Here is a 20,243-nt window from a genome sequence, read left to right as displayed (position 1 = left end):
AAGGACTATCCGTAATCACTTGATCTCCATGACAGAGAAAAGTGATACGGTTAGCCCTCCGCCTAGCCAAGGCAATGGCATGAATTTTTTTTGTATTTCCAATAGTCTGCTGGCCAACAGGCTTAGACTCCAGCTCTTACAAGATCATTGCTAGGCTGCTGGCCAACAGGCTTAAGGCTTTCCTTCCTTTGGTTATTCATCATGGCCAAGCGGTTTTTCTTAGAAGATGGAACCATTTTAGACTCTACCATGGCAGCACATGAGCTTCTTGATCACTTCTCTCATTCCAACACCCCTCTGGTTTGCCCTAAAACTTGATCTTGAAAAGGCATTTGATAGGGTGAATTGGTAATTGTTGGATGATTTGTTGGGTCTGATGGGTTTTTGGGACCGGTGACGATTTTGGATCAAGAGTTGCATCTCCTCGGCATCATTCTCCCTCCTGATTAATGGTATTGTTTGTGGCTTTTTCAAGGGATTTCAAGGCTTAAGGCAAGGTGATCCGCTCTCTCCACTTCTATTTAATATTGTAGTTGAATTCCTCTCTTCTATGGTCTAAAAAATTAGGGATCTTGGTTGGCTTGATTTCGATCAACAACATTGCAGCCTTTGATATTCCCATTCTTCAATTCACTGATGACATGCTCATCTGTGGTGAAGGGACTCTTGAGGCACTATGAAGATTAAAGCTTTACTTGGCTTGTTTGAGCTTGCCTCGGGTCAGAAGATAAATTGGCAGAAGACTACCTTAATGGGGTTCAATGTCAACCGTAACGTCCTTCAATATATGGCTGATCTCTTGGGTTGCTCCCTCTCTTCTCCCCCAACCACATACCTCAGTCTCCCACTCTTCACCTCTCGCCTTAACAAGGACCTTTGGAACCTGGTGATTGAGCAGCTCAAGCTACGTCTCCCACTTTGCGAGGTAGGTTTCTTTCAAAGGTTGGAAAACTCATCCTCCTCAAATCTAGCCTCTCTGGAATACCAAATTATTATCTATCCTTCTTGACTCGCCAAGCCTTTGTCTGCCAACACATTGACAAGATTAAAATGTGATTCCCTTGGTGTGGCACTAGTTCGGATTTTAAATACCAACTTGTTGGCTGGTCTGATGTTTGCCTCCCTAAATCACGAGGTGGTTTAGGGATTCATCTTACCAAGGACATGAATAGGCCTTGCTTCTAAATTGATTTGGAAGTTCAATACCTCCTCCGCCAATCTTTGGAAGGTGATGGTGACATCTAAACTTAGTTGGATTGAGCACTGGTGGACCTCAGATGAGAGACGAAGTAGGCTCTCACCAATTTGGAGATCTCTTTACCTCCTTCCATTTTTTAGCTCGGGTATTAGATATTATGTCAGTAATGGGCGGCTGATTCGGTTTTGGGAGGACTAGTGGGTGGGCAGTGGGCCTCTTCAGGCCTCTTTTAGCAATATCTGGCCAGCCTCCGGTCAGCAGAATCTCTCTGTAACCGACGCTTGGAGATCTAGCTCTTGGGACCTCCACCTCTAGTGTGGACTTGATAATGCTTTACTCGCCTCTCGCCTCCTAGAGGCTCTTGCGTCTTTGAGGCCCAGGGACACCTTGGCTGATTTGATGGTTTGGTGGTCGGATACAAGTGATGCCTTTTCTAACTCCTCTGCTTACTCCCTCTTCAAGGGATGGACCTCTTGCACCGTTGATCATGATGTGGCTATAATTATGTGCCTCAACGCCTCTCTTAAGGTCAAATTCTTCCTCTGGAGTGATGTGGGTATAATTATCAGTTGGTGCTCCTCACCCTCCACCCTACCCTGGCGACACTGGGATGTATTTTATGATTTCATGGATTTATTACCCTACATTTCTTATATTTGGTCCCTTATTCCTAGATCCGCTAATTTTGTTGTTGATTTGCTTGCTAAGTAGGGAGCCTCCCTCCAATCCCTTGTTGTAAAGGGTGTGCTCCTTGAGCTTGCTTGCTGTTTTGGTGCTTTGGTTAATAAAATATTCACTTTCTCAAAATAAAATAAAAATCTCTCAATATTAATATTGTAAATTTGGGTTCACGGCTCTATCCTAAAATTATTTAGCTTATGAAGTCTTTTTCCCAACTAATAAGCCCAAGATATTTCTATTCATTGATCCAAGTGAAACTATTCTTTAAAACTTCCCTTCACATGTGGACTCTCTCTTTGGTTCCTATAGACAATTAGGGTGGAGGTCCATGTACGAGTACCTGCTCGAATACCATGTACTTGTGGTTCAAGGCCCATGCCAAAATGACTAACTAAATGAGGAATCCTTCTTTCCATCTAATAAACTCAAAATCTTCTACTTATTGTTTAACAAATAGTTTGTTACCTTTGTCGGTGATCGTTCTCATGTAACTTTGCTTTATTTAATGAAAGATTGTTCAAAAGTATTTCCTATCTTTCAATCCTTTTTCATCATAGTCCGTACTCAGTTTCAATCTCAAATCGAGGTTTTTTCAATCCGATAGTGATGGGAAACATTAGTCCTCAAATTTCTCATATTTTTTTATTGAAAAAGGCATTACACTCCAAATATCATGTACATATACATCACAACAAAATGGTATAGACACTTGTTATAGGTTGCAAAGGCCTTGTTAATTTCCATGAGTGTTCCTCAAAATTTTGGCATATGTTGTACATATTATTTGGTTTATGACAAAATGTCCAGAGACTCCCTTCTTTGTTCTATTCCCAAGGAAGAATCCCTTTCCGTTGATTGCACAAGTTTTGGGATGTGTTTCCTTTGTACATTGTTTGTGCCTTAGAGGCAATAAACTTGATGCTCGTGCTTATGTGTTTTTTTAGGGTACTCAAAGAATAAAAAATGCTGTCTGTTATCATCCTATCGTGGACAAGTTGTTCACATATATAGATGTCACCTTCTTTGAGGATATTCCATTCTATCATACAAGTACATCATGATCTGTGAAGTTCTGATTTAACCTATTGTATCCATTGATCAAATAGTTATATCTCTTTCCTTGAAGATATATGTGTGGCGAAACAGGCAGTAGCATCAATAATGCCCAATAGGAATGTAGGCACCAATGCTCCACCAGCCTACTCCACTTGTGGTGTCCTATTGATGCTCCTGAGGTAAGTCTTACATAAACATCCCCAATCATTTATGGCCTGCCTGTAGTTGATAGACCTGTGGCTTTGAGTAAACTTCAAGAGTCATGTACACAGCACTCTGTCAGTACCTCTCATCCCATTTTACAATTTTTTCTACTCGTTGATTATCACCCAATTACCCTTTGTTCTTGTCAACCTTGTTATCTATATCCATTCCATAAAAGTACTAAGAAGCTCTTAATCATCTAGGCTAGAGAGTAGACATGGAAGAAGAGATGAAAGCTATGTCCCAAAGGCACGTGGGTCTTGACACATTTAGCTGCAATTAAGGAAGTAGCAGGCTGGAAATGGTTGTTCACTAGTAAGCTCAATCCTGATGGCACAATTGAAGTACTAAAGGCCTGTTTAGTTGCCAAATGATACGCTCAAAACATATGACTATTGAATATAGACCTTTTCCCCCATAGCCAAATTAAATTCAGTGAGAGTCCTGATTTCTATGTCTGCAAATTATGGCTGGGCTCATCATCAACTAGATAATAGTTTCTTAATGATGATATCTGAGAAGTCTACATGGACTAACTACTTGGCTTTGTAGTTGATGTAGAGAAAGTATATAAGTTGAACAAATCTATTTATGGTTTGAAGCAGTCTCCACAAGCATGCTTTGTCAAATTGAGTAGGGTAGCGATGGGTTTTAGATTCAAGATGTAGTGGATCACTTAATATTTGTAAAGAAAATTAACCATGGGTTGGTACTCATGGCAACATGTGTAAATGATATTATTCTCACTGAGAGTGATAGAAACGAGGTAAAAAAAGGTGAAATCTGGACTACATGAACAATTTCAAACAAAGGATTTTGGTTGTTTGAAATACTTTCTTGGGATAGTAATGTCCCACATGCAACTGCCTGTGGGAGCGCCTATGCATCTACAATGTGGCAAGCAAGCTATCTTTATATTGCTATCTCAACCCTCACTTCCAAGTGAGTAACTGAAGGTTATTTATGTCCATTGTAATAAGTTATCTTTTATAAAGGAATTTAGGGGCAAGGAACAGTTAAGGCTCGACAATTCCTTCTTTTTCTCTTGCTGGTCTTTCTCTCCTCCCTTGCTCTCTCTCAACTTACTCTTGTTCTTCTTCTTCCTCTCTCATACATGATCTTTCTCTTCCTCCATTATCTTACTTTGTTGTTGTTGAAAGTATCTCATGGGATCCTATAAGAAGAGTGTGGTTTTGCAATATTTAGTGTACCTAATTCAAAAGGAGGGCCGAACTTAACAGTCCAGAAACTCCCTGGCCCCCTCTCACCCCCCCCCCCCAAAAAAAAAAAAAATGGAAAACATACAAACTTTCCAACGTGAGAGTTACTGCAGTATGTGTAAAGAGACTCGTCCTAGCTTGTGCTTCTTACTACATGATTCTACTCCCTGGCAAAGAATAGTTATTCAATTATAGATAGGAAGTAGGCACTGAGGAGGCCTCGACATGGACAAGCCAAACCAACTAATCACCACCGCTGAATCTCCATCCACCGCGAGGGGAGAGAAAAAGGCTGTCTATATTGCTAAAACCTAATGTTGTAATCATAATTGACCACTTTTTCTTTTGGAAACTCATAACTAGGACCATTTGTCATTTCTTTTAATTTTTGCATTGTTGAAAAATACACATTAAAGGTATATACTATTGAGAAAATCAAGGCTTTGGATAAAAAATTTCTCTGGGTTTAACTGTTTTCAAATACTTGGAACTGAATGCTTAACTTTTCCTCTGAATGCAGGAAAGGTCCAAGACTCATTTTTATGGATAACCATAGTTCACCTAACTTTTCTACAAATGAACAAGTTGCAGTATATGAAGTTGCTGACTTAATCTTGAGGCTTTTAACTTCGAAAGATGGAGTTATCCTGAGAAGACTGTTGATGACTGTAGTAAGTAGCTCAGTTCACCAATTATTCTTTCGAAACTAGCAATCATGCTCAGAAGGCTTTTCCTGTTTCAGGCAATCTTTATGGGGACCATCCTACTGAACCTGGTTCCACACTTTTTGTGAAAAATTCTTGATTGAAAATTAAGTTGGTCAAATTGCCTTAGCTAGATGATCAAGGCCCAGAACAACTGGATTATTGGAAATCAGAAACAACGGTATCATCTGTAGTTAATTAAGAAAACAATCTGGTTGGCAGAATTCATGAGTGACAGAATTCTGCCACATGTAATTTTATTATAATAAAAATGACATGCACTGCCTTCATCGCTATATCCTGCCACTTGACTTCAGTAACTGTGAACCTTGCATTTTATTAGTGGCAATAATTTCTTCGGTTTTTTTTGGGCAATGAACAGGATCCTGCTTCTTTAATCAGATCTCTGATTTCCAAGGAGGCACTCTCCTACCGCAAATACATCCGTGGGGCTCTAGCTGGCATGCTTTATCAACGGATGGTCCAGACTGTTGATAGAAATAAGACAAGCCCACCATGTGATTCTCCATTGCAAACATACAGCATAGGATACAGAGGGGCCCGCCCATCTTCTGAATCAACGGCCCCACTTTACTGGGATGTTTTCAGGGATCGCCGGCTGAAAGTCATTTTTTCCAGGGTGTTGAATGCCTTGAGGAAAGACCCCATTTTGATGTTCAGGTTTGCCTGTACTTCTTTTGTAGTTTTAATTTCAGCTCTGGCTATGTCCTGTCACCAGTTTGTGGTTTCGTGGTCAGAGATGTACATCACTAATCTTTCATTTCCCCCTCGGCGTTACGCTCTGAATGTATAATATGACAGAATCTTCTGGCACATGTCATCTAAAGATATGTGATGAAAGATTGGATAAAGATTTTGAACATTTTAGTTTTTGTCTTGAAGTAGTAGAGAAACAACATGCGTACTTGCCTCCAAAGTCACAGCCGGATGTCACAGCATACTTGTGTGGACGCAGAAAAAATTCTGAGACCCATATTTCTGATAAAATAGATTTTTTTTTCTCTCCATGTGAATTCATATCTCTTGTTCTCTCTCCTTCCAAGAGAAGCTTAGGGACTCTGGCATCAGGCGGTGTGCTGGTTGCGTAATCCACATATCAAGTGATAACTCCGACAGTTTTGCTGTACAAGGCTCTGGTGTAGTATACCAGGTGGTTCATTATTGTGCTAACAATGGGAATGAATGTAGAGAAGGGATGGATCTTGTGTTAACACGGACAGTTTTGCTGTACAAGGCTCTGGTGTAGTATACCAGGTGGTTCATTATTGTGCTAACAATGGGAATGAATGCAGAGAAGGGATGGATCTTGTGTTAACACGGACAGTTTTGCTGTACAAGGCTCTGGTGTAGTATACCAGGTGGTTCATTATTGTGCTAACAATGGGAATGAATGCAGAGAAGGGATGGATCTTGTTAACTCATTAATTCCTTCCTCGCCAGTGAATTCAAGTTGACAGGGCGGGTGTGGTATGGGCGAAACAAGAGTTCAAGAGACCAACTTGTAACACACTGACCAGGTGATCAATTTTGTTTCCAAACTAATGGAGGGTGCAGTGGCATATTAATTTTTGGGAGGTATGCTTTATTCAGAAACTCATTTAAATCAACCTATGATGTATTGAAAAAATTCTACTTTAGATTTTAAAACCAACAAAATTTTCTATTAGCAATACTTAATATGGATCTATAATTTTTCAATGGCCAGTCGCCACTTTTTGGAGGATAATTTAGTCCTCTCCATCATTACTGTGATTTTCACGGTTAGGTTGTTAGATTAGTCTTTAATCATTATAGTTCTTCTTTAGCTTGGGCTGAACTACTAATTTTGTGAAGCTTACAAGGAATCTATTCAACGAGTGAAACCCAATTTCTACTAGTTTGAGCATAACCTGATTAATGTATTTTTTGTATCTTAGTCAAGGACTTAAGGAGCATGAAGGTAAGCTCTAACTGGGTCAATTTGGTAGATTTATATGAGGAACTTTCGTTCAGTGGCTACTTTGAAGTTTGTCTGTCCCCAACTTGACGGTCACCGCAATGGACACCCAGCCTAACTAACTGACTCTCAGAAAGTAGATTCAATGGGTGGGGAGACGTTGTTATGTAGTGACACTGATTGAGGCAATTATATGTTGAGATGGAATAGTTTCTCATTACGTTGAACTATAATGATTTGTGCACCCGCTTAACAATGTTTTTGAAGGATAAATCAGCCCTCCAAGAACTTGGATTTCTCCTTGAGGTGTTGGTCACAAGATCCTCTCCAATTTATGAAAGAATACAAACTTGTGATGCCGTTACATGGAAAAGAAAACTTGAAATGAAAGAAGCTTTTAGAGAAAGCAAAAAGCCCGCAGAGATTTGTGTTGAGTCAAAAGTTACTCTAATTATGCCCTTGGACCCCCCAATTTACTCCATTTTCCCCCTCATCGGGTAGGGTGAGAATGGGGTAAACAAAAAGTCGATGTTGATATGGTCCCTATCCCGTATGTGGTCAATGGGTTTACTTACATGGTGTACTTTTAAAAATGACATATAAGTTTACAATATAGAAGGAAAAAGTTTTATTGCTTTTGTTGTTAGAAGTCAACTTAATTAATATATGTGGATTATTGACACCAATTATTAGATTTTGCATAATTCTGTAACTTATCATTTTGTTGTCCTCTCCAAGTAAACTTGACCTAAAACCTGTCATAGAGTTGGGTTGGATTTGATTTCTAAACCCTTGATTGGTTTTTGTAGGAACAAGTTTTAGGTCAAGTTCATGGGATGTAGATGGGTTTTCAAAAACTTGAACTTGACTTATATTCAACCCAATTTTCAACTAATGGATGACCAAGACGCAAATACCATTAGTATGATGTTGGTGTAGTCAACCAGGTTTTCACTTTGATCTCCAACATCTTCCAAGTAGTACATCCACCAATTGTCTTCATCATCTAAAGGACATGAAAATACTTTGATAAATGACCAAGAAGCAAATACCATTAGTATGATGTCAATGTAGTCTTTGAAGTTTCCACTTTGATCTCCAACATCTTTCAAGTGGTTCCAACCACATTCAATAAAGTCCTAATATTTGTAGGTTTTTTTTGTTTTCTTCTTGCTTTAGTTCAAGTTAATCTAAAGAAAATGTTCTAAATAATTAAACATTAAACCTGCCATGAAACTAATGGTTTCTTAATTTATTCAAATTTAATTGGGTTTACTTACCATTTGGTAACATGACTCATGTCATGATGCATAATAAAATAAATTCCACATATGGGTTACGAGAAAGTTTCCTATGAATATCTACATGTTATTTTTTTATTTTTTGGGTGTGATATAATGGAATTCTAAGGAAAATATAGTATTAGAATTTTAAGTGAATACATAAATATTTACGCAAATACTAAAGTTAAGATATCAAGTAGTTTCCAAATATGGTCCTCTTAGATGCCATATTCCAAACAAAAATAACTAGATGAAGGATTTTTTAAGATGACTAAATTCTAAATAAGGCTAATTGAATGTGAAGATTTTGAAAGTAAAATGGTTAATTTAATATTAAAATAATGAATATTAATAAAATTTAAAAAGGGTAAGCCCCTCTTTTCTGACAAAATAATTTAGGTAATAAAATTAGTATTGCAACTAACAGAGGTAATCTTAAGTGTTATTATTTTATTTTTTTCAAATATTATAACCCATTAATATTAGTGTTATAAAACATATACCGGATTTAATCAAACTCATTCTTGTTATTTCAAGAAGGGAAAAAACCAAAAATGCTAAAACTTGGTTGACCAAGCCAGGTTGACCGGTTCAATTGGAGAATCAATTGACTTGGCTTATCACTCACTCTCAAGTAGACTCCCTCCCCTATTATTTGGCACCAGCGAAGCGGAGTTACCACCCTCCACTAACATGAAAAAGAGGGAGGAGAGGGCGCCTTCCCCTTCATTCTACATGAGGGGGAATCCCCCCTTGCGATTAAAAAAAAAAAAAAATAATATAGGGGAATTGGAGTGGAACCCTACTCTTCCATTTACCGATAAATTATTCTATTTTAGATAAAAATTAATATCATGGTGAGATAATGTCACAATCTCTTATGAAATTTTTTATAACAAGATTATGTCAATTACTTAAAACCTTAAAATGGCTTGAAGAGCAATTGTCACAAACCATGGAAATGGCTTGAAAAACAATTCTTACGAGTACCATTGGTAGTATTTTTGTGGGCTGAAATCCATTGAAACAACATATTGGTGCAATTATGAAACAATGATTCAGTGATGCGACATGAGCTATTTACATGATTTTCTTCTTACGTTATAAATATTTATTAACTATTACAGTGATGCGCCTCATGTAGTTTCGGAGAACATTATGGTCCCATTTTCCTTATCAGCCTTTGACTTCTGGTCTTATCGTAACCAACGTACAAAACATCAAGTATCTCGTACAACGCATTCATCAAACAGGATTACTAAAAACAGAGGAATGGGGAGCGCTCGAGAGAATGGAGTATCTTCGTCGTTCAGTATCTGCCGGAAAGACGGGAGTGAGGAAGGAGGGTCCCACTCCGAAGAGAATCATAGCGCGTGCAGTGATGGCCAACGGAACCAGGATAATGGTGATGTTGACTGTGACTCTTCTCAAACAACCAGTTAAAGAGTAATGTCATGCTGAGTTTTGATTTTGGTTGAGTTTGAAACTTTTTAATATTTTGCTCTTAGAAGGTAATGTTTTTTTACCCAAACAGTGATTTCTGTTGAAAAAGTTGTCGGTAAAGATTGGTTGAAGTTTGGGGTCCTCTCTTTTGCTTATTTAAAATGTCTAATCGACTATGCGTTTTGGGAAATTCAATATGGAACCATCTCTCTCTTCAACTCGGCCACTTATTTGTGTCTTACAAGATGCTTTCGAGAGATTGTATAGAGTAGTAGGGAGACATGGCCGGAGGCGAAGACACGAGGCCTTTGGAGTACACTCCTACCTGGGTGGTGGCTGTTGTTTGCTTTGTTATCGTCTCCATCTCTCTAGCAGCTGAACGAACGCTTCATTTCCTTGGAAAGGTAAGTTCTTTGCTTATGTGATGTTTGAAGACCAGAGTAGGGGACAACTAAACTTCTTTCCAGCGTATCTTCCTGTTCCTAAAAGTATGGAATGACGAATTTCTTGCTGTAGTATTTGTGGAAGAAGAATCTGAAGGCTCTCTTTGAAGCACTACAGAAGTTAAAGGAAGGTTGCATTTCTGATCATCTCTACTTTCCGAATATCAATTTTACATAATAAGAGCTATCTATATCTTTCTCCATCTAACAAACTGAAGGGAATTAAACTCTGATATTTCTTTCCATCAGAGTTGATGCTCTTGGGTTTCATATCCCTTCTTTTGACTGTCTTCCAAGGACCAATCACCCGCATCTGCGTCCCAGTGGATCTCACTAAACACTTATTCCCCTGCAAAAAACACACCCAAAATGTCAAAAGAGCAACTTTCCACTTCCAAACATTAATTGGGGATGGTATCTTGAGCAGTGGCAGACACCTGCTTGCCGAATCGTCAAGTGAAGGCCATTGCAAAGAGGTAAACGAGTTGTTTGAACATTAAGCCCTTGTGATTCTCTCCAGTTGTTAGCCATTGACTTACAATGTTCTACAAGAGGTGTATCATTCAAGCTTCGTCTCTTATGTACAATCCCTCATTGTGTTTTCAGGGGAAGGTCTCTGTGATAACTAGCGAAGCTTTACACCAACTTCACATTTTCATCTTTGTCCTAGCTATAACTCATGTTGTCTTCTGCCTTCTAACTATAATTCTGGGAGGGGCAAAGGTAACTTGGTTTGAACTGTTCGACCTTGTTATGTTGCTAGCATCAAAGTCTCTGCTTTCTTGTTATATTTATATTATCTTCATGGTATAGATCCAACGATGGAAACACTGGGAGGCTTCTATTGCTAAAGACCTCTATGATACAGAACAGGGTACTATTCTTTGGTGTTTTAACAGATTCTCCTGCATTTACTCCCGAAAGATTGATCTGACCAAATAATTGTTTGAAACTTAACTGCTGTCAATGATGATATCTGATGGGTTCTTTTGCTTTTCATTATGACTATTTGCGCATGCCATCTTTGCAGATTTTTAATTGTTGAAACATATGTGCAGTTCTGAAGAACAAGGTCACCAATGTCCATCAACATGACTTTATCAGAGAGCACTTTTTGGGCTTCGGAAATAGTGTTGCCATACTCGGTTGGTTGGTAAGTATGTCATTTTTTTATGACTAAAGGTTTCGCTTTTTACACTTAAGTTTAAGTAGTTATGGGCGTTCTCTTTGCTACACATGATAACTGCATTTAATTTTTGTGTCATTCTAGTTGTTGGTCTTTTCATTTTGACTAGCAGAAGAAAGTTAAAATGTTGCTCATAATGAAAACTTCCAACCGCTGTGCTTTTCGCAGCAAGCCTTCATCAAGCAGTTCTCTGCGTCTGTGACAAAGACAGATTACGCCACACTTCGGCTGAGTTTCATCATGGTTCGGTTTTGAAGACCATCATCTGTGCTTACTCATATTTTATTGTTAGTGCTGCTACTTGCCTGCAGCTTTGAGACTGCTCTTTTGTTAATTTTGTTGTAGACACACTGCAGAGGGAACCCGAAATTTGATTTTTATAAGTACATGATGCGAACATTGCAAGCTGATTTCAAAAAAGTTGTTGGTATTAGGTATGATCAGGAACCTAAACAATTCCAGAAGAAAAAATTTCTATAGAACTGCCGTTTATACTTTCTGACTCTCAATTTCTTGTTCTTTTCCTCTGCAGCTGGTACTTTTGGATATTAGTGGTTGTTTTCTTGTTACTTAACGTTCATGGTAAGCTCTCTTTTAGGTTACCCTATGTACAAAATTCATGAATACGGAGTTATTTCTGTTTTTGGCCCCTAATTGTTAAGATTCTACCTATCATCATTCCATATTGCAGTTTGCCATTCCAATTCTGGATACCCTTCAGTCCACATTTTTGGTTGGGTTTGTGGTTGGTTGTGTTCAGCTGTGTGTGCATGTGCCTTTGTTTTTGTTAATTTCTAGGGCCTTCTGACATGATTGCAAAAGTTTTAAGAGAAGGAGGAAAGAGGGAAAGAGAGAAGAAAGACAAAGACAGAGCTCTATCTCGTGGGAAAAAAAAAAGAGCTCATGGGAGAGAAAGAAGAAGAAAAAGAGAGAAAACTCAAGAGGGGAATTAAAGCGAAGAAGGCTAGAGCTGGATGCTCTAACTTACGTCCTTGGGCTCTATTTATAGTTGTAGAAAGGTGTTTATAATGACTATAATGCCCTTAGGGCTACATCCTTTTAAAGAAAAAGAAATATAAAGACACACACCCGCTTGTATAATTACAAGTACATGCCACCTCTTATTGGAAGTCTATCTATTTATCATTTATGCCATCCCTACTCGTGAGTGTCATTTACCCCTCAAGTTGGTGCATATACTTTATTAATTCCTAATTTTGTACAAATATTATGAAGAGTTGTTTTTTTTTTAAATGATACTGATTTTTATTAAGACAAATGCTCAAAAGAGCATGTTACAAAGGAGGGAAGCCTTCCCAAACAAAGAAAGATTGCTGGGAAGTTTCGAATTTTGCCAATTTATCAACCAAAGAGTTGGCTGATCTAGAAATGAGATTCTAATTACAATGTGTAGAAGATACAATGTCAGCAATACTATTAGTGATGGGCTAGTAGCGCCATGGAGGGAAGCTGGCTTTGGAACACCAACTAATAACCGTCTTCAAGTCGCTTCAATGATTTACCTTGCCATGGAGACGATCCCTGAAGATTTGGAGGCCGAACAACAGAGTACTAACTTCAGCAGTATTAGAATCGGCAATGCCCACCGGACTAGCATAAGAAAGAATAGGGTCTCCATTGTGACCTCTGAACACACCAACTGCTCCAGCTGCCCCAAGACATCTAATAGTACTACCATCAAAATTTAGCTTTATGCAGTCGCAAGGGGGAGGATCCCAAATAGCCATACTCGGAATTCTGCTGGGGCCAGACATATGAGCGATCAAATTCCAATTTTCCCGAAGGGAAACCCCCGATGGAGTGGCAAAATCCTTCTTTGTATGAAGCCAGCTCAACATGAGGCCAACGACATGAGAAACCGTGTTGTCTGGGGTGCTAACTTTGGAGTTGAATCTCCAGTTATTCCACTCGAGCTAAATGCACCATGGAACATGCGCAAGACAGGCCGAAAGAATTAACTTTCCCAACCGAAGAAGGAGAATCCCTCGAACCGTCTCAAAGGTGCCAAAGAGGTCCTGATGTAAATCCAATTTTCAGGAGCCCAATTTTCTGAAAGATCTTCATCCAAACTTTCCACGAAAATCCAGTGTAAGAGCACATGCTGGACTGTCTCTTCGCACTCACCGTAAATGGGGCAAGAAAGATTGGGAGCAGTGAAGCCTTTTCTATGAAGGTTTTCTGAAGTAAGAATCTGTTCTTTGATGGCTGACCACACAAAAAATTTGATTTTTCTTGGTGCTGAGAGTTTCTAAGCCAGATTCGCCTTGTGCTCATGAATATTGTAGTCTTACTTTCTGATATGAGAGTAAGCCAAAGTGACAGTGAATCGGCCATTATTACTGGGCTTCCAAATCAGCTTATCAACTGAGTGCTCCCAGATAATAGTACTGCAAAGTTTGGTAAGGAGAGCAAAAAGCCAACGATTCCTCATCATTTAATCCCCGACGGAATTGGAGACTCCACGAGTGATCACTCCATGAGTCAGCCACAGAGCAAGAGAGGTCGCTTGCCACCCTATGCAGCCTTGGGAAGTCCTCCGAAAGGGATCGGGGGCCACACCATTCGTCCGACCAGAAAAGAAGGATCCTTCCATTGCCCGTGTGGAACGAGTAGCATCTCTAAATACTGGAAAGAGCTTGAAAACTGATTTCCATATCGGAGATAGGCGACGAGCAGCGCCACCCTCTCTCCACTAGGCACCCGGAAACTGAAGGTAGAATTTCACCATATTCTTCCATAAACTGTTATGCTTGTTGTTGAAATTCCAAATCAATTTGAGCATAAAGAGCTTTGTTCATTTCTCTTGTAGGCCGGATGCCCAATCCTCCCCTATTATGAGGCATGCAAATATCCTTCCAACTAACCAAATGGTATATGAAGTTGTCTTCTGAACCTCTCCATAGAAATCGTCGACGGATGGCATCAATTTTGGAGCAAACGGAGGTTGGACAGTGCATGAATGACAACAGATAATTTGGCAGCCCAGCCAGACAAGACTTGAAGAGAGTGAGTCGCCCCACTGTTGATAAGAGCTTACCCCTCCAAGTGGCTAGCCTCTTTTCAAATTTCTCAATGAGGGGGAAGGGACCATAGTGACGCCGAAGGCTGAGAATCAAAAAGTGGGAGCCCCAAATATTTAGCTGGCATATTTCCCCCAGAGCATCCCAGGTTGTCCTCCCTATCTTGAAGCCCAATTGGATCAATGTGATAGCCAAGAAGAGTGGTTTTTCCCCAGTTTATGTTTTGACAGGAACCCAATTCAAATAATCCCAATACGGCACACAATTTTCTGATCTGATCCATAGTACTAACCCCGAAGCAACTAGTATCATCCGCAAACTGGAGAATCAGAATATCAAATGTTGTGCAATCAGTCGTGGGGAGGAGCCATCCCATGTTCTTGGCCGAGTAGATCAAGGAGGATAGATGAACGGAGAAAATGGCCGCGTCTCGTCGTCTCCGAGACCTCCAGTCACAGCCTAGAAACAAGACATGCATCGACTGCGCATAGAAGAACCCTCAATGGGCCTCCCAACCACTGGCGACTATGAAGACGACGACTTGGGTGGCGCCGTCGGTATTGAAGGACATTCTGCCGACGATCGGAAAAACCCCCAATCGAGGAGAAGACGATGAAGATGGAGAATGGTGCACGGCAAGAGGTCGGAAATCAAGGAAAAAAGGCACAAGAATGGAAGCAGAAGCAGTGTGGGTACGCGGAAACTCGAAAATCTCTTTGGAGCTCAAAGAAGGGAGATTCGGAAAGATTATTCGAATCACAGTGGAAAACGACAATCGACGCTCTTTCATTTCCTTTCCAGTAGCTGCAACTGTGGATTTCGCTAACTGTTTCGTCGATGAGGAAGAGTCGAATGCCCCTCGTCTGCGGGAGATTAGAGTCGGAGAACTTTCCTTCTCTGTCTCGGCATTCCGAAAGAAAGGAATGAGAGAGTTGAAGATCGTCCAGTGCAGAGGATTGTTGATAATGGCTCGAATCTACATTCCGAAAAAATTTGGGGACTCATTCTGTTGGAAAGATCTGAGGGGAAAGCTCCTAAACTTCACCCCACTGATCCCGTCTATAACTCCCCCACCCATTCCCCCCATCCCCCCAGAAAAAGACGGTCTCCATTTCCCCCCTCCTTGCATCTCAAATCCCCAACCCACCCCTGTTGATACCATTCGTCCAGGAACCTCTCCATCCCAAAGTCCAAAATATTTCCATACATCTCCCCTCGGATCTGTTCTCGAATGGAAGCAAAGCTCTGGAATCGGCTTTGACGGTGATGACCAAATCTGATAACTGGACAAGCGAAAGTCTTGCTCACTGGTTTCGGAAGAAACTCCAAGCCGATCACCTCCAAAAATCTCCCGTTTGAGTCCTTGGAAATGGCTAGTCTATTTCAATTCGAGGGAGGAGGCGAAGGCAGTTCTCACCGACAACTTATGGGAGTTTGAAAAGGAAATTTTAGTGTCGGAATGGGAAGAGACCACCAGAAATCTCCCCCTCGGATAGTGGATTATCATAAAGGGACTTCCAATCGAACTATGGTCAGAGGAGGTCCTGCAACGTATTTTCCACTCCTTCGGACGCATTATTTGTTGGGATGAAGACACATTCGGAAGACTGAAAATGGATGTTGCAAGGGCGTTCGTCGCCCCAAACTCGCGTTGGCCTACAACATTATTCATGGAGCTAATTTTCGGCGGGGATTTCGTATGGATTGAGGTGGTTTTCGGCGCCATGGAGACTCTGAGGTCACCGGAGCTTCGCCGGACTCAAAAGGGACGATCGGAATCCATCTCTCCCTCTAACCGAGTCAACTCGGTTTATAACTCGTCGGACTTAAGCGAATCAACTTCTCTGCCGAGTTCTGGATCTGACTCGGGTTCAAATTCAAACTCTTGGGGAAGTACTTCGAGACAAGACCCCGTCAGTACCCTGAATAATTTCAGGTCCTGGCGTACCACACTGCCAAAAAAAATTCAGAGTCCTGAGGACTCCAATTTATCTAAGTCAAGTCACGAAGCTGGGTCTAGGCGTAAATATGCAGCAAATGTGGGTCAGAGTCCCGAAAACTCTTACACGAGTACTCCAAACTTTAAAATAAGTGATACGTTGCCCGAGAGAGGAGGTCTCCTCGAGGGCTCTGGCACGAGCACCTAGCTGCCGAAGTTAGCTCCGAATTTCGACCCAACACCGGCTCAGCTTCAAGAAGTCATTCCAAAAGCTTATGATAAAGGGGTTCAATCGGAAAATTTTCGGCAGCTGTCTGGCTCAAAGCTTCGAGGAGACAATGTTCGGGGTATGTCTGGCTCAAAGCTCCGAGAAGAAAATCACCGAGCTGCTCCAACGCTACATCCAGGTACGATTCCCGAAAACCTAAGGACTATTTCGATTTCAAATGGGTACTCTACAAGCGATGCTGTCAGACCAAATACAGCCTCGGCTTCAAACGACTCCTCGATCAGCGGCGTAGGCAGAAAGTACACAGAAACAGAGACAGAAGACGGGTGCTCGCCAATATCAAGGCTGTCTTCAAACTTTTCATCAGAAAATCCAGGAAAATCTCCGGAAACCCCCTCTTCTACTTTCCCAAATCCCCAAAACTCTACCTCTTACCAACATGCTTCTACCCTTCAAACCTAGAAATAACGCAACCTCTTCTGTCCTCCTATTCGGCTACCTCCTTAGCTAAAGTTCCAAACTCCCAAATCAATCACTCTCCAACTGGCGCAACCTCCCCTCCTCATAAACGTCTGCCTGATATCCTTCTCTCCACTTCCAACTGTCTCTGGAGTCCACTTTCTCGGGAATAGCAACAGCAGAAGACTGATCTCGAGCTTGCGGTCATAAATTTTCAAACTAGCCCATCTTGTCACTTTATCACCCCAGAACCTCAAACAGAATTGTGCCAAAAGGCACCTCCCAATCAAGGCCCATCTATGAGTACTGATAAAATTTCTGGCACCCCGGATTCCCACTGTTCGAGAATTTTTGAATCTTCTAATTTGCCCCCTCTACCACCCATGGTACCACAAAATTCTCACCATGAGCCTATTCCAACTAATGCACCACAAATTAATGCCCAAAATCAGGACAATCCAGAAAACTCCCAAACCCCCCTCTCTCCTGGTAGACCTGGCAGGGTGGTCAAGGCTCTACAAGTAGAAAGGCACAAATATGATGAAGAAACATGGCAACATATGATGGATTTGGCCCGTCTTATGGGAGCAATTTTCAGAGGCCCGTTGCCTGGAGACAGGAATGCAGCTGGAGTCATCAAGTACGGTACTAAATGATCATCCTCTCCTGGAACGTTCGAGGAATTGGGTCTTTTCGGAAGAGGGGGATGATTTCAAATTTCTTATCTCAATTCAAGCCATCCATTGTGATTCTCCAAGAAACAAAGTGTCCAGAGATGTCTGAAGCTATCGTCAACGAGCTTTGGTCTAACTCTTCAATTAAGTGGGTGGCTGTTAATGCTAAGGGTCTCTCGGGTGGTATTCTAGTCGCTTGGGACTCGACTCTTTTGGATTCCTTGCAAGTGGCTGAAGGTCGCTTCTCCGTGGGTCTGCAGTTTAGAGACCTCTCCTCGGGCAAAATTTGGTGTATTGGGGGAGTATATGGTCCGACCAGATACCGTGAGCGTGGATTTTTTTGGGAAGAGCTCAGCAATCTCTTTCAGTCCTGGAGTTTCCCATGGCTCTTCGCCGGTGATTTCAAGGCAATTCGCTATTGCAGTGAGAAGAAACCGCCGGCAAATCGCATCTCGGCTTCTATGCGCGGTTTCTCTGATTTTATTGGCGGATGCGGTCTGGATGAGGTCCCCCTCTTGGGAAAGAATTATACTTGGTCGAATAACCCACATCAGCCGATTTTATCAAAATTGGATCGATTTTTGGCTTGCACTGAATGGCTGCAACTGTTTGGGAATGTCTCTGGTCGGGTCCTAAACAAGGTGGGATCAGATCACTGGCCAATCATGCTGACCACCTCTTTCGAGAAATGGGGCCCTTCTCCTTTCCGGTTCGAGAATTCATGGTTATCTGTCAAAAATTTTGAAGCCCGTGTAGACGAATGGTGGGCTGAGGGTCCATCTTTGGGCAGGCGAGAGTGGGCCTTTCCCCTAAAGCTTCGGTTCCTTAAACAGAAAATTAAGGAGTGGGCCACAGTGTATCGCACTTCTTTAGCTGCTGAGAAGTCTTCCATTATCTCCCAAATTGCGGACCTTGATTTGGCGGAGGAGCAAAGGTATTTATCTCCAGCGGAGTTCTCTACCCGTATTTCTCTAAACTCAAATCTAAATTTAATCCTCCATCAAGAGAAGATCCGTTGGAAACAACGTGCCAGATTTAAATGGCTCAAGGAGGGAGACGCCAACACAAAATTTTTTCACACAGTGGCTTCGGCTAAGCGAAGGACCAACCGTATTACCTCATTATGTATCAATAATGAGGTAACATCGTGTAGGACTTCGATCACTAATGTGTTGCTCAAGTTTTTCACAGATTTATATACGGAGGAATGCCATTACAGACCAAAAATTCAAAATATTCATTTCTGTAGCCTCTCTCCAGCAGCTGCTTCATTTCTAGAGTTGCCATTTTCTCCGGGAGAAGTCGAACGCTCTGTATTAGGCATGGATAGTGATAGGGCGCCAGGCCCTGATGGCTTCAATGGGGATTTCCTTAAAAGATTTTGGCCGCGTCTCAAGGGGGATATCATAGCCATGGTTAATGGTTTTTTCAACAACGGGATCACGTTCCATAGTATCGGTGCGTCCTTTATCACTTTGGTTCCGAAGAAAATCAGTGTGGAGAAACCAGAGGATTTCAGGCCCATCAACCTCGTTTCTAGTGCATACAAGATCATAGCCAGAATTTTGGCTCATCGTCTCAAAACTCTCCTCCCTACAGTAATTCACAAAGGGCAAGGCGCTTTCTTGAAAGGTAGAGAGATCCTGGATTCTACTATGGCTGCCCATGAACTAATTGATCATTTTCAGCGCAATAAGGACCCAAGAATTGCCCTAAAGTTGGACCTTGAAAAGGCTTTTGACAGGGTCAATTGGATTCTATTGGATGAGATCATGGAAAAGATGGGTTTTGGCAACAAATGGAGATTCTGGATCAAAAGCTGTGTGGGTTCAGCATCATACTCCCTCCTCCTCAACGGCTCAGTATGTGGTTATTTTAAAGGAAGCAGAGGAATTAGACAGGGAGACCCTCTCTCCCCGCTTCTATTCAATATGATTGGGGAATTTCTATCAGCAATGTTCTACTCGGCAGGAAATCTTGGTTGGCTCCCCCCTACTAGTTCCAGTCCAGCTTTTAATATTCCCCTACTTCAGTATGCAGATGATACCATCATTTTTGGAGTCGGAGACATTGATTGTGCAATAAAGATTAAATCTGTGTTGGGGCTTTTTGAGTTAGCCTCTGGTTAGAAAGTAAACTGGGGAAAGACCTCCCTAATGGGCTTTAATGTTAATCCTGAGGTTCTCACTGAGATGGCAAGTATATTTGGATGCACATTAAGTCAATTACCCGTAACATATCTTGGTCTACCTCTCTTTAATAGGCGTATATGCAGGAGGCTATGGAATCCGGTGGTAGAAAAAATGGAATCCCGATTATCATCATGGAAGGGGCGTCTTCTTAGTAAAGCGGGGAGACTCGTTCTCCTAAAGTCATGCATAGCAGGTATCCCAAATTATGCTTTGTCTTTCTTGCCTTGCCCTATTGCTATTTGCAAGATCATGGATAAGTTGAAAAGAAGATTCTTATGGAGGGGATCGAGTGATGCTTTTAAGTACCACCTGGTTAGTTGGGATGATGTTTGCA

The 20,243-nt window shown here is 41.2% G+C and overlaps 2 protein-coding genes across 4 annotated transcripts in view; both read left to right on the top strand.

The window, feature by feature from the left end:
• LOC137950095 (uncharacterized) overlaps positions 1-6,781 on the top strand; it is an 89,004-nt gene extending 82,223 nt beyond the window's left edge. For both annotated transcript variants that reach the window (XM_068796482.1, XM_068796474.1), the window contains 2 exons: positions 4,880-5,030; positions 5,446-6,781. In XM_068796482.1, the coding sequence (XP_068652583.1) occupies positions 4,880-5,030; positions 5,446-5,877 (583 nt within the window). In that variant the 3' untranslated portion in view covers positions 5,878-6,781. The remainder of the gene's footprint in view (positions 1-4,879; positions 5,031-5,445) is intronic.
• A 2,882-nt stretch (positions 6,782-9,663) lies between these two features.
• The window catches only part of LOC137950082 (MLO-like protein 1), a 46,546-nt gene continuing 35,966 nt past the window's right edge, over positions 9,664-20,243 (top strand). The window contains exons 1-9 of one of the 2 annotated variants that reach the window (XM_068796460.1): positions 9,664-10,150; positions 10,263-10,320; positions 10,487-10,665; positions 10,796-10,912; positions 11,003-11,063; positions 11,248-11,342; positions 11,544-11,618; positions 11,721-11,809; positions 11,908-11,957. In XM_068796460.1, coding sequence (XP_068652561.1) covers positions 10,028-10,150; positions 10,263-10,320; positions 10,487-10,665; positions 10,796-10,912; positions 11,003-11,063; positions 11,248-11,342; positions 11,544-11,618; positions 11,721-11,809; positions 11,908-11,957 — 847 coding nt within the window. In that variant the 5' untranslated portion in view covers positions 9,664-10,027. Of the gene's footprint in view, positions 10,151-10,262; positions 10,321-10,438; positions 10,666-10,795; positions 10,913-11,002; positions 11,064-11,247; positions 11,343-11,543; positions 11,619-11,720; positions 11,810-11,907; positions 11,958-20,243 lie in introns of both variants that reach the window. The other variant, XM_068796451.1, reaches the window with a different exon arrangement.

This window comes from Aristolochia californica, unplaced genomic scaffold (assembly GCF_029961685.1).
Source record: "Aristolochia californica isolate CCGP_79_NKW_82.1479 unplaced genomic scaffold, dmAriCali1.0.hap1 SCAF_1, whole genome shotgun sequence".
NCBI classification, from domain to species: Eukaryota; Viridiplantae; Streptophyta; class Magnoliopsida; order Piperales; family Aristolochiaceae; genus Aristolochia; species Aristolochia californica.
Note: the sequence above shows the minus strand (reverse complement) of the source record. Positions and strands in the feature narration are given on the sequence as shown.